The 15,054-nt window shown below is 38.4% G+C and overlaps 1 protein-coding gene across 3 annotated transcripts in view; it reads right to left on the reverse strand.

Moving 5' to 3' along the window:
• Positions 1-12,695: 12,695 nt before the first annotated feature.
• The window catches only part of SLC1A2 (solute carrier family 1 member 2), a 131,216-nt gene continuing 128,857 nt past the window's right edge, over positions 12,696-15,054 (reverse strand). For all 3 annotated transcript variants that reach the window (XM_075927483.1, XM_075927482.1, XM_075927481.1), the window contains exon 11: positions 12,696-13,587. In XM_075927483.1, coding sequence (XP_075783598.1) covers positions 13,513-13,587 — 75 coding nt within the window. In that variant the 3' untranslated portion in view covers positions 12,696-13,512. The remainder of the gene's footprint in view (positions 13,588-15,054) is intronic.

The following is a 15,054-nucleotide window of genomic DNA, read 5'->3' on the forward strand; positions in this document are numbered from 1 at the left end:
GACAATCACAGTCATGTTGGAAAGGAATTCTCCTCTAAGACTGAGGAATTTTGGCTGGGTGGGCTAGGTTGGAAAGAGTGAGTTTCGCCTGGGCCACTTAGGTAGGAGTGTCCTCTGTTCTTCCTATATTTTTCTTCCATGCTTCTAACATAAGAAAGCTTTGGAACTAAAATCAACATAAATCTTATTATAGTCCCTTTAATCATAAGGATCCCAAAGTATGCGCCAAGCTTATCAAAGTGATATGCCAATATGGCACAACCATCTCCGGGTTGGAGCATCAGAGTTGTATAAAAGTGCATAGCATGCCAGATTGGGCCAGGAAGTGAAGGAATTGCTTTCGTCCAACTAATTTCCAGAGAAATCTTAGGGGAGCAGAATAATTTGACTCCCTGAGTTCTTGGAAAAACTATCATGAAATTTTTAAGGACTTAGAGTGATCAGGACTTCTGATTTAAGTTTTGTCCAAAACAAATCCCATCTATCACCATATTGGAGCATTGGATCAAGTCATGTAAGACTCAGAGGGAAGAGGTCTAGCTACAGGATTGCTAATTCTGTTTTCTGCCAAACCCTGGGTTTGCCTTAGCCATTTCTTTGGCAAATGCTTACCCTTTCTAGCTTTATAGGAGCTAATAAGATCACAGTCTGCAGGCTATTAAATCTTACAGATTAAAGGACTGATTATGTGCACTGATCGTTTAATATGGTAGAAATAACAAAATTGTAATTATACTAACTGTAATTATTGCAATTTTGAAAATAAATGTTTTAGCTTCCTTGTTACATTTAGCAGCTGCAGCACCTGTGGCAGTGAGTCATTCCATTGTCATCTTCTAATTATAACTCAGATATTATACAGATTCCTCTTCAAAGAGCTACAGAGGTTCAAAAGCACCTCTTATTTCAGAGAAAATAGCAAGGCAGGCTTTAATTTTTAGTAGGCAGCAGAAGGAGGTCAGGTTGCTAAAGCAACTGCATGTGTTCAGTGGTATCCTTTGTTCTGTAACAGGACAGTTGGCTTCTCTAGAATTAGAATTGCAGTTAATATACATCAAAAGTAGGACTTAAAATATGCCACTGGATTCCAAATCTCTCTTGCCCCCACCAAGACATGTGCATATCTTAGTATAACACCGCATCCTGGCGTATGATATCAATTAAAATAACACCCATGTTCCTTTACAGTTAATTATTATATATGTACTAGAAATATTGGGAGTATACAGTGAAGGATTGATATTTCAGAGGCTTAGGCAAATATGGATCCAACCTCTATGGTTCAGACTAGAAAGCCAATCCATTCATTCATTTTTATTTTAGCCCACCTACAATCAGCAAATAGTAACTGAATGGGAGGTTGTTTGGTGCAGCTGATTAAATTTGACACTTTACGCTGAGGTCTCAACAAAGATGCTAATTATCTTACCCATTACAAAGATAGCTTCCCCAATTATCACCTCTAATATCATTAGCTCACAGATATTTACCGACCTCATCCTCCCTCTGTTCTGAAATTTGATTTGTCCTTTGCATATGTATTCACTTTTTTTGATTGTGTCCCTTTGGTATATATGGTTGTGACAATTTTCTTCCACAATTTGATCTGAGGAAGTGGGTCGGCCCACGAAAGCTCATAACCTAATAAGCCATCTTGTTAGTCTTTAAAGTGCTACATAGTCCTGTTTTTTTTGTGTCAGCTAGACTAAACTAACACGGCTACATTTCTATTACCATCAAGGTGGTTAGTCCTGAGCTGGGTAAGATGTGTTAATAGGGCAGGGAGGCAGTTTGCTACTACCACTGTGCTATATCTGTTCTGTGCAGAATAGGAGCACTTCAGATTCAGTATGGGCCTTAAATAATAAGACAGGTTGGTATTCCTTAGTGAAAAGAAGGAATCCTTTAGTCTATGGTGTTAACAAATGAATTAGTATGTGATACACACAAATATCAACCCTGAAAATTATGAATCAACATTTATTGATGATATATACATAAACAGTACAACACTTAGTGAAATATTGTATTCACTGATTATTTTCCAGTATATAAAGAATGTCCAGTTTGTTTTATACATGAAAGTTACAGAAATCAGTTCACACAGTAAGAAAGCATTTAAAGCACATGGCTAACATATTACTGTAGGGGAGAGAAGTTCTGAATTACAGAAAAATATACTTAGTCAACAAGGCATTCCTACTACACTATAAAACAAAGGAGCCCAGAGTTAGTAGAAATTTTGCATTCATTAGTCTTCAAACAAAATGTGCTACAGATATTGTACAATACGTCACTTCAAGTCCCAGATGAACATTTTCAGTAGAAGGAAAAGATCAAGCTTATCTTTTGTTTTGTTTCTTTTTACATGAACGACCCTGAAGATCTTAGCTAGAGAGTGGGTCCCTCTTGAGAGGATGCATGTAAGAGGCCTTGAATTATTCAGTGAAGACATATAGTACTGTGGAACATGTCATTTGAATTGAAATATAATGTGTGTCACAAGAAACCACATGTCCCCCACTAGTTGGACCTGATTCTGAACTTATTCCAGTTTTACCCTGGGTTTAACTCTATCGACTTTAATGGAATTACTTTCAACTGTGAAGAGAATCAGGTCTTAGGAAATAATTAGCTTGATCATTCTGTGCAGCACCCCCGAGGTGTCTCAGCTCCACTGAATATCAGTTGTACTTTATAACACTTTCAGTTGTCAGTCCAGAAATGAGGATTTTTTTCTTATAAGCTCATGAACACGACTTCTAGTACAGGTTTTACAATACCTATATATATATGTGACATGTGAATTGAATGGGACATATAATTTCATAAATCGGATAAGCATAAATGAATACCAAAGACAAAACTGTCTTTTTTGCACTACTGATATGCATTTGATTTTGTGCTTAATTCTTAATATCTATTAATACCCTTACTTGGTAATGGAAACTGCATTAATCCATCTGTATGCTTATGGTTCTATATATCCTACACACTGATTGTTTCTACAGAGGAAATGAAATGAAGGCTTACACTTTGCATTCCAGGGCAGAGAATACAGTAAACAGTCAAGAATGCATGTGCTTCTGTTTAAGATGAAATGTCAGGCTTAGTCATGGTCTTCGGATTGTAGTTTCTTTGCTGGAGCCTGCAGCCAATGAGTAACTGAAAGTGAGTCAGAGGAATCATGAAACTCTGGTGTGTGAATATGGATTCCTTGTTGTAAGCTACATCTAATGCCAAAGATAGACATGGTGCCCAGAGGAAGAGTACAGTAAGGTTAATTTTTCCTTCTGACCATTGTGCTAATTTACAGAGTGACTTACAAACCTTATAGCACTACAGTTCCAACATGCCAAGTGTACAAGAAGAATCTATTCATAAACTAAATTCATCATGCTACATGCACATTAATTCATAATGTATTAACTATTGCATTCACAGTGCAGCAAATCAGTGCTGCAACCACTTTCACTGAGTGCCAGGGAATTTCATATGCAATGCTGGTTAGCTATTTGAAAACTAACAACATATTTACAAGAAGTTGGCTGTGTAGAGGATTTGACCATTATCAAAACAAAATATTCAATCACATGTTATTTAGATACAAACATACAAAACCAGTCATCAAACTATGGAAATTATTCAGTTAAATGCCTAAAGCCAACACAACCAAAACCAAAAAGAATTTTTCAAAACAGATATTTTCTACTACGTCTCAATGCACACCAACAAATTAAATTACATTAAAACACAGCTACCTGTACTGTATACAACATATCACTGAAATTACACATAGATAGCTACATTATCTACACTAAGTGAGGAGAGGCACTGATCATCATGCTTGTGCAACGTGGTAAAAAGTGGCATGTATAAGGATTCCATGTATAAAGATTCCATGCTTTGACAGCTATTACTATTTCAGTAACATGATCAGCTATAACTATCTTCAACTCCAATTAAGAGAATACCTGATATGGTTGTTTTAAAAATATAAGGGAATTAAAATATAAGGGCACATCAATACACAAATATATATATTTTACTCACAAACCTGTTTTACATTGTATGCCATGTCATTGATTCACCATGTAAGGAATTTTCCATTACGTCATTTTTTGTTGATGATTTTAACTTAGCAATTCTCTGTAGTCATTTTTCTTTATTAATTAAATAAGCTTAATTAATGTCACAAATTTAAGTCCCAACAGGTATTTGCCTAACTAGAATTGATTGTTATAAAAGAAAAATAAATCCCACTTGTCCTGGTCAAAAATATACTGTTTGTTTTTCTTACAAATGTTTAAGAAGGCAGGAGGTATTTCTATAGTGCTACCTTATTAAAGTGGTCCCATTGTTGTGTCGTTGGTCCATTTACTTGAAGGCAAAGCTAAGAGGTCAAATACTGAATTCCTCACATAGGCCAAACTCATACAAGTTTTGCCTGAGTAAGATGGATCCTGTACTCCTTGTACATGCAAATCTCCAGCTCACAACCCAAGAATTTGGGTAAATCAGTTATTCAGGATCTGACCCTGAGAAACAATGGAGGATTTGGCCCAGGTAAAACTATGTCAAAAGTAAAAAATAAGTGATGAGCAATCCACAAAATGACCACTCTAGAAGATTGCTTAGGATATAATAATACAGTGTTCTATAGTGAACTGCAGCATTTAAGGACATTTCAAAATTCTTAATTTCTATTGCATTTTGTGCTTTGCTTATAATTCGTCACTTAATTGCTTTCCTTAGTTCATTAAACAAAATACAGAAACAATTATCAACCCTAAGATGTTAGAAAACTGGTTTTGTTCTAAAGAATAGATCGCCTGTAAGATTTTTCCCTTATGGTCATATATAAAATATTATAAGAAAATATGTGTGTGTCTGTAAATTACAGATACTAAATAATTTAGTTCCATCTACATGGTAGTTCTTTCTGGTTTCTGGAGAACAGTTACAAACCCATAAAATTTGTATTAATGGCTAAATCAGTTTTGAGCATATCATATTTAACAAGTTTAATCACACGTGTAGTTCTCTCATGCATTCTATAAATTACAGTTCACACTAGAGTATAAACTGAATACATTAAGAAAAAATAGGATAGGTTGGAAAAAGTCTACAGATTTTTCCTGAAATATTCTTTAAAAATGAAAGACAACCTACAACATGAGAACTTACGAGCCTACATGAAGTAAAAAATACTTGAATCTGTAATACTGACTGCAAAATCTGTTTGTAAATAGTTGTAAATATGATTTGTAAATGGTCTTCCAAAACTGTAGAAAACAAATAGAAAAGAACAATGCAAAATTCCCCATGAAGAATCCTATTTATATACAAAGCACTATGCAGTAATTAGGCCATCTAGGTAAGGTGATGCTTTCTATGAAATGTAATTTTGTACGTTTTACCTCTGTGTAAAGGTGTCTTTCACATAGAATTTCTTAAAAATACTGAAGAATCTCAGTGCTATTTTTAGTTACAAAAGTCAAATTAGAAGCATTAAATACTCCAATAATAGCAGGTCTGTTCAAAAACCTACATATAGACAAATATGTCATTTTGGGAAATAAACCAAAAAGCTGGTGATGTAAGAAATATCATGTCTCCCTGCCTCTCCAAACTCTTCATTAGCTCATTAGTGAGTGGCATCTTTAACTAGCAGAAACCTTTTATGATGCTCCAAGAGTATGCTTGCACAATGTTACCATTTGGAGCTCAGGGTTTATAAAGTACCATGGCTTTAAATGCATCACTGCCATATCCATTAGTAACTGGATAGCAGAAAGGTGTCAGGTTTCAACTTACCAGATGACAATATCTCTTGGTTAGGAGGAAATACTGGGGGCTGGTTCTAAAAAGAATCTTGTCACTAAACCCAGGCATTCCACAGATTAAGAAGTTCCCAGTGCCTGGGTATTAATGAAAAGTAGCAGCATTGTGGCTCGTTACAGCAGCAGATTTCAATTCAATACCAAATAAGAGTCTAGGAAGAAATAGGGGGAAGTAAATGGTGATTATCTGTGTAGGATCTCTCTGGCACAGTTCCATGACTGGTCTGTAAGTTGCGGGGTGGGGGTGGGGGACAAGGAGGATGGAAAATTAATGAAGAAGTAAAAAATGTATGTTATAGAATATTGCTTCTGGTAAATGTTGAGCAAGAATTTAACACTTCTTAAATACTGGCTAAGGGCAAAGTTCAGGTTATTGTTTCACATTATTTTCCCCTTCCCTTATTATATAAATTTGTTCAGTTGTTTTTTGTAATGTCTGTAGCTATAATCTGTACATCACTCTATGGCTGCTGGACAAGATCGCCCTCAAATCTGTTTTTCAGACTGAATGTGTAGCAGTAGTTTCAGCACAATATGGCCTAAAAAATTCATGCAGCTGCAGCACAGTTAATCCCTGGTATAACCCCATTCACATCAGTAGAGTTACACCAGAGAAGAATTTGTCCCATGTGCTATATGCTTATGACAAAAATACATAAGACAAATTACAGTTATTACCCAAGAACTCATAGTTACATGATTAGTTGTAGTCTTCTGGCTCATTACAGTCGAATACTACAGTATAGTTTTATAAATAGACTTTGTTGATATTCTGTGGTTCCTGGACTAAAACAATGTGCATTAAATAAAAACAGAACAAAGGGGACTTGATCTGATAAGCAGGAGATGTACTTTTAAATATTCATAATAGGAGTTTTCAGGCCTGGTACTAAAGCTCAAAGACTTTCTAAAGTCATTCACAGGGGGCTGTAAATGTCAGAGAGCTAGCTTGGTAAGTAGTGCTGTTTTCAGAAAACGGATTGCTACTAAGCAGCTGCAATAGGACTCATACAACAGCATCAGGCTGGGAAATCAAAAAAAAAAAAAATACAGGCAGTTGCCAGTATAAATTAATGTGAGCTCTACTGGGTTTTTCTGTAGCTTCTATTTATAAGACAAGTTGCTTGCTCAGCTAAACATCGGCATACATCAAAGTATCAACCCAATTGATGATGCCAGTACTTGGGAAACAAATCAGAAATCTATACTGCTAATAGATCTTTAAAAATCCCTAATGTCTGGAGTTCTGTGTTTCCAGAAGTGCCAGCAGTGTCTATCTACTTACTAGGAATCTAGACAAAAAATAGACAGAAGCTTAATGACAGGAATCTGACTTTCGATGCAGAGGCTTAAACTAACTGCTGGAATTGGGGATGGGCAGTGATTTTCCTTTATGGCATATCGACAGAGACCTTTTGGTTGGGAGCGGGGGAGCACCTTCAACTGAGAACTCAGAAAATATTGTTAATTTGGGATCAGATAGAAGGAATTGCACAGCCTATTTCCATTGACTGAAGGAGGTGGGAGGGGACACTGTTGGATCTTGATCCTTCTATATAACAAAAAGCCATCAAAAGCTGACAACCCAAACCATTCATTTAATCAAAATCCATATTATCGGCTGTTGCTTTCAAGCTAGACTTGCAACAAAAGCTCCCACAATAGCCCTATTTATGAATAAATTAATCCCTCATTTCTGTAGCTTTGAGCATTCATTCATTTTCTTCCTCCTCTCATATTGTGACCCTTGTTTTGCTCTTTGCAGGTGAAGCAATGACGGTGTGTTTAAATATACAAATGATTGAGTTTGCTATATATACAGAAACTGAAAACAGAACATTTCAAATAAGACTTCGTGGGCCTCAGCATGAACTACAGGTTCTGATCCTGCTCCCACTGAAATCATTGGTGAAACCTCAATAATACAGGACTGGGGCTAAATCTCCAGCTAGTACTTAGAACAGAAAATGTATTAATGGCAACTCTTCTGGAATGGTGAAAGATAGAAAACAATAATCCTTCTTAAAATTAATGGGAGTTTTTAATGCACATGATTGCATTGATCAGGCTCTGCTCGGGTTGCCAGATGTGAAATGCCTCCCGAAAGGAGGTATATACCCTCAATTCTCCCATTGATCACAAAGGGAATTAGAAGTGGTCAGCGCCTTGCAGATGAAGTTCCTCATTAATTAGAACAGTTTTTTTAAAAAGTCTTGAAGTTTTAAATGTGAGGGACATTTACTGTTGGCATAAATAGTGGGGCATCTTCCTGCCTAAGACCTATGCAAACTTCTTGTTTTACACAAAGTATACTGGGGCAGTGTTTATGGAGGAGTACAGGCAGTCCCCGACTTACGCGGATCCGACTTTAGTCGGATCCGCACTTACGAACGGGGCTTTCTCGCCCCAGAGCTCACAGGCAGCGGTCAGCCACCTCGACCTCCGGGGCGAGAAAAGCTGCTCCCGGTGCCCCTGGTCTGCTGGGGACCGTCTCCAGCACACCAGGGGCATCGGGAGCAAAGCCGCAGCCCCGGCGGGTTTGCTTGCGGTGCCCCTGGTCTGCTGGAGACGGTCCCCAGCAAACCAGAGCACCACGAGCAAACCCGCAGCCGTGGCGGGGTCCCGCGCTTCTGAGGCTTTACCAGGGCAAAGCCTCAGAAGTGGGGGAACCCGCTGCGGCTGTGGGTTTGCTTGCGGTGCCCCTGGTCTGCTGGAGATGGTCCCCAGCAGACCAGGGGCACCACGAGCAAACCTGCAGCCATGGCGGGGTCCCGTGCTTCTGAGGCTTTGCTCTGGCAAAGCCTCAGAAGCGCGGGACCCCGCCACGGCTGCGGATTTGCTCCCGGTGCCCCTGGTCTGCTGGGGACCGTCTCCAGCAGACCAGGGGCACCAGGAGCAAAGCGGGTCCATGCCAGAGCAAAGCCTCAGAGGCGAGGCACCCTGCCGCTACGGCTTTGCTCCCCGTGTCCCTGGTCTGCTGGGAGAGGGGGGGGCGCAGCTAGTGTGCCCCCCCCCCCAGCAGACCAGGCTTTTGTTGTGGACCCTGGGGCAAAGCAGCTGGGGCACTGCCGGTTGGTCCCGCAGCACTGCTCTGGGCATTACTGGACCAACCCGGCAGCACCCCAGCTGCTCTGCCCCAGGCGTCCTGATTCAGCCGCTGCTGGTCAGTTTCAGCAGCGGCTGAATCAGGACACCTGAGGCAGAGCAGCTGGGGTGCTGCTGGGTTGGTCCAGTAGCGCCGAGGAGTGGCGCTACTGGAGCAACCCAGCAGCACCCTAGCTGCTCTGCCCCAGGCGTCCCCAAGTCACCCGTTGCTGAAACTGACCAGGCTGACTACAGGAAGCCAGAGGCACAGTTGCTCTGCCCCAGGCTTCCTGGAATCAGCCGCTGATCAGTTTCAGCAGCAGCTGACTTGGGGTTCTTAAGTTGAATCTGTATGTAAGTCAGAACTGGCGGTCAGTTTCAGCAGCGGCTGAATCTGGACGCCAGTTCCGACTTACATATAGATTCAACTTAAGAACAAACCTACAGTCCCTCTCTTGTACGTAACCCGGGGACTGCCTGTACTGAAGAAGGAACAAATTCAGAAGCAAACTGTTCCCCTAAGTTAACTAGCGAGCACTGAGCCTGGAAGAGTAGCATCAGAACAAACACTGACAGCGCAATGACCCTCATTCAGCAAAGTTCTCAAGTAAATACTTAAGTACAGTGCTATTCAGAAAAGCATGTGCTGCTAAATTTTAACTGGGGGCTTAAATGCCTTCCTGGCTAAGAATACTTACTAGCATCAAGGTTTTCCATGTTCCACTGATGAAGTCAATATTCTAGAGGGTATACATATATCATACTTGTGTAAGCAACAGGGGAGTGGCTGAGAGCTGAGCAAAGGAAATTACTGTAAAAAAGGAACTTCAATTCATGTGAAAATAGCTCAGAGCATGTGCTGCTTCACTTTGTGCACATCCCTGAGTTTTGCCATCCAAACAATGGGGGGAAAGTGAGTAGAGGAAGAGAACTCTCTGAAGACCAGATGTAAAATAATGTCTAAAGCTCCTAATAAAGGAAGATGTGACAGTGACAAGCATTATCCACTCAAATGTGAAATTTGTATTTGCTCAAGTGGACATTTACTGGTTTTATTCTTGTTTGTTTAGTTAAGCAGCAACCCAGCCTCATGTGGAATGAGCAAATTACTAGCTGCGAGCCAAGTATGAGTTACATTTTCCCCCAACAAAAGAAAAGTTTTTTGATAGTTTAATTCAGTATTGTGCCAGAGTAGCTACACATTAAATATTACATGGGAGATTTCAGCCTGGGAGATAGCCAAAGTATTTTCCATAAGCAGTACATCTCTATATTATAAGTAGAAGAACGACATGGTAATTATCTTTAGAAAGTTCCCTGAGTTACTGCAGCTATAAAGTCTTACTTAAAAGTCCTATAATCTGCTTTTTTAGTCAAAACTAAAGCCCCAAATTGTTCTCTGTACATGGGTAGAGTTGATCTAGATTTTCACCTCTTCTAGCCCCAACTGAAACGTCACATTTTATAAAGGGAAAAATGTCCAAATCAGATAAGTGAAAGGTAGGATATTCTGAACCAGGAGTGGATTAGTCACATGGTGCTGGCTCTCTTACCTGTTTCCAGCTATACTGTTTAACAGACAGCTTAAAAATATACTAAACGCTTTCCTAATGTTACCTTTCTCTGTAAACAATTGTTGTAGCTGCCACAGGGAACTTAGGCTATAATAAATATGACGGAGATGGTTTGGGAGAGCAAATCTCTAAAATATGTGTCATGTTCTGAAAGTCTTTGAGAACCCAAGCTCTGTATTACAACACAATGTTCTACTTTGGTACAATTGTAGAGTGATCATATGTCCATTTTGGCCAGGATTATCCCTTAAGTAAATCCTGTACTGGCAGTCCCAATTTTTTTTTAAGAGGAAGAATTTGTACCATATGCTCTGGCACAATCAGTTAGCAAAAGCAACTGGATCAAATGGCTTCTTTTGCCAAATAAGTGGCTTGTGATACAGAAAAGGCAAGCAGAGATGCCAGCCCCTTCCTCACCCCCTCATGGGGAAGGCAGATCTGGGGGAGAGGGCAAGAAGTGTTACTGCATGTGGGGGGAGCCAGCAGGGTTTCAGGCATGGGCAACAGCCCCCTGAGGGAATCTCCACCCCCGCCTCTCAGGGTTCCAGCCAACGGTCTCCTGATGAGGCCCTGCAGGACACCAGAAACAGACAACAGCTTTGTGTGGAAAGAAGAGGTCTCAGGTGAGAAGCTGAAGGTCCTGTTTTCTCTTTGGGAAAAATGGTCACTCTATGCAATTGCCATTTAGCTCTCTGTGACTTTCATTTGAGGTGAGCCAGAAGCCCTTATGTTAAATGGAGTTCATTTTAGAGTGTGCTAGTGCTGTCTTGGTCACTTTATTTCTTTGAGGGGAGGGGTGTCAGGGATGTGAACTCTTCTTCAAATCCATACTAGGATCCTGAGAAGTTCTGTGTACTGAACAAGATGTAGTCTTTCCATTTTTCTGGCTGTAACTTCTTCTTTAAAATGAAAGAAGAGAATCCAAGAAGTGTATGTGTGCTTGTGTTTGTGTGCATGCATGCATGTAGAGAGAGGAGAAGATAAAATTAGGTCCCTTCAAATACTAAAATTATTAAAGACTGATGAATGATGAAGTCCTAAGTGAATCAAGTAGAAAATAACTTTTTTCTCTATAGAATAGAAATTCTATCCCTGATACATTATTCAACGGTACAAAAGTCCTACAGAAAAGGACTAAATCTTATTAATTTTTTAGGTTGCCAGAATAATGTCTTAAGTACTCACAGTAGTTTAACAACTACTGTATTAAATTCTTTCAGATGTTTCAGTTAGTGAAGCAGCATGAGGATGTCAAAAGACCACTAAAGTTCCCAAAGAAAATACTGCACAACTACAAATATTTGAACAGTAAATATGTTGACAATAAGTTTGATTCTGCAAACCATTAAACAGGTGAGTAGTCCTTACTAGCATGGGCCCATAGTGACTTCAGTGGAACAGCTAACATGAGTACAAATTAGCAAAATCAGACTGTATTCTTGTTTAAACTCTACATTCACATATGTTATTTTTGTATACACAAATAGCAGCACTGCACATGGACAGAAAGAAATATATGTTCATATGTGCTTCATTTCTCATTTCATCTTGTAGTTATGTTAATTATGAGATCATAATCTGGGCATTTTAGAGAACATTTTAAGAAAACACAACATGCCACACAATCTTTGTTCAGAGGGCAAGGTTTCCCAAGATTACCCAGATCAGCTTTGCTGTAAAACATTATTAATTTCATAGCAGAATTTATCTATGTCTTTACAAGCACTGATTTTTAACAAGCATCTTTTAAACAACCTAAAAGAATCATTATTGCACTTCTACATCTTACAGATGAATGAATTAGTTATACCGTATTAACAGAACTCTGCCTTGTTTATTCATATACCATGTGGTCTAGAATCATAGCTTATCTAAATTTTATACAAATTGTTGCTTCACAATAGAAAGATGGAGATTCAAGTTATTAAACTGAATCCTGAAGTTCTGGTTTACCATTCACTAAGTCCTAGCCCTGGCAAAATTCCCATTGACTTCAATCAAAATTTGTCCAGGTAACGACTTCAGGATTTAGCTCATTGGCTCAAAAGTAAAATGTATTTAAGAAAAATAGTTATCACTTCAAATTAAGTGTCCTAAATATACATTTAGTTTAGCTTGGTTAACAAACTGACATATGCTAAGCACTAAGCACCATTAAATGTTAACACTCTATTACATATAATTGTTCATCTCAACAAAGAGAATGTTCAATAATCATTCACAGACCGATTCTGGTGCTCTTCCTTAAATCAAATAACACTGTTCTCCTTGAAAAGTTTCATTGAGATTACGTGTGGTGTAGGGTCCTATTTGATTTGAAGAGAGCATCAGAGTCTGACACCATGTGAGAAAGGGTGTCGGAATTTGGCCCTTTCTATTTATTCCATTGATTTTAATGAAGTTACTCCTGGGGTGAATTTATTCCCCAAAATCTAAATGAAATATTTGAAACACTTAATTTAAAGTACGCCTGGAAGATGAAAATTCTGAGTCCCTCATGCCAGCTACAAATTATCTGTAAAACGTATAGAAAACCTTTAGAGACACAATAAATAGTGTAGTTACATAATGCTGACCGCAGTTCTGATTCATACATACATCACAAGAAGAGACACTGAGAACACTTTAAGGTTTATAGGATACTTGTTCATTACCCTGAGTCCCTGGAGAAAGCCACACTGGCTTTTTGAACTTTCCATTTTGCAGCATCTACATTTTCTGCATCTTGAGCAAACGGGAGAGGCTGGTAAGAACATCTCTTAACTCACTGAGTATTCTCCAGCGGCATCCATTCAAATAGTACAACTGAGACAGATTGCTATGGATCACTATTTGGCAAAAACATGGTAGCTAAAATTACTTTTAGATCTTTGCTAAGTTTCAAGTTAACAAATTGAGTAAGCAGAAACTTTAGATGTTAAATAAATAGAGAAATATTCTTTAATCTTGATATCTTTTACCATAAGATAGCTTCAAGGGGTTATTAAAGGTGGAGATGGGACTCTCTTTCCTTAATTTTCACGTTTCCAAGGCTCTTCCTCAACAACAGTGAAGTCTGCAGATTTGCCATTGGTTGCCAGTGTCACCTGCAAGTAATTATCATTGACATCTAACTTAAAGACCAAGGCACTTAGAAAAGAAAAGTTATGAGTTATATGGAGAACCATGATATTTCTAGGAATAACATACTCCATGTGTGAATATATATATGTATTTTATATATATTTATTCATAATTTACCAAGTCCCCAAAGTGTGAAGAAATGTGTATGAGGGGGTAATTTAAATACTGGCTAGAAAACATAAGTAAATAATGATCCATGTTTTCTGGATTTCATTTTCCCTTCACTGTTTCAAATAATTTAGTTTTCATAAATATTTTATACATATAGATAGTCTTGTTATTTACAAATTTTTGCTAATTTGCAAGAAGAGTTTACTCGAACTAAAAAATTTTCCTAGAGAACTGATCTGTGTTGCGGGACATCTGCTGGAGGACATAGAGGAACATAAAAGACAGAATGATTGAGAAATGTGAATACATATATACATGCACATTACAAAAACTTCAAAGAAAATGGCAGAATAGCTGCTCCACAGGCATGTTGTAAAGCATTATTCCTTGTGCCGCTATTTCTACTCGAGCATGTGAAAGGTTCAGTTGCAATCAGGCCAAACAATTATTAGTAATACTCTATTTTATGCAAAAAACAACAATAACATCATTGTAGCATTTAAAGGTTCATGCTACAATATTAATTTGGTAAGTACGGTGAAAGACCAATAATGGTTTATCGGTTCATGGGAGACACTGGTTGTTGTGTTACATCTCAACAGTCGGAATAAAAATACCCATGTGAAATCCTTAACAAGGATACGTGCATGGCTCATGCTAAAGATTTTGTTTGACTGAGAAAAATGAACTGGACCTTTACATAGTCCCATAGATTACATGGGAATCTTTCTTCTAATTCTAAATGGAAGGCCTATCCTTTCCTAGCTTACCTTCCAAATCACTGTCCTCAGCTTCATAAGAAAACTTAAAGATAAGACTGATATTCCACATGGTGGGTAAACTGTATGTATGAAAGCATTGGGACAGGGAGACATTTTAAAAATGCACCACTGTTTAAAACAAAGCCAACCCTTTTCATAGATAATTGGAAGGGAAACACATGCAGTTACAAGAATAAACAACAGATTTGGAACTGAAAGCCACACAATGTGAAATGTGATCATAAAAATAGAGAAATAACATGCAATAAGAGTCACTATACACCAACATAAAAATAGCCTACTTATTATAAATATACAATGGCTGCACAAGACTATAAACTGCTTGAATTATCTGGAGTATACTATACTATAGGAAGTAAGTAGAGATGACATATTAATATATTAGCTTTTCAATACTTTGATCAGAGTTGCAGCGAACATATCTCCTCTCCAGTGAATTCTTCAGGATAAGGAAATCTTTCTCCAAGCTCATGACCTTGCTATTTGGAGCCTGATAGCTACATCATCACCACCACCAAAATACATGGCAGTTATAGA

The sequence above is a fragment of the Pelodiscus sinensis genome, chromosome 4 (assembly GCF_049634645.1).
Source record: "Pelodiscus sinensis isolate JC-2024 chromosome 4, ASM4963464v1, whole genome shotgun sequence".
In the NCBI taxonomy this organism is placed as follows: domain Eukaryota; kingdom Metazoa; phylum Chordata; order Testudines; family Trionychidae; genus Pelodiscus; species Pelodiscus sinensis.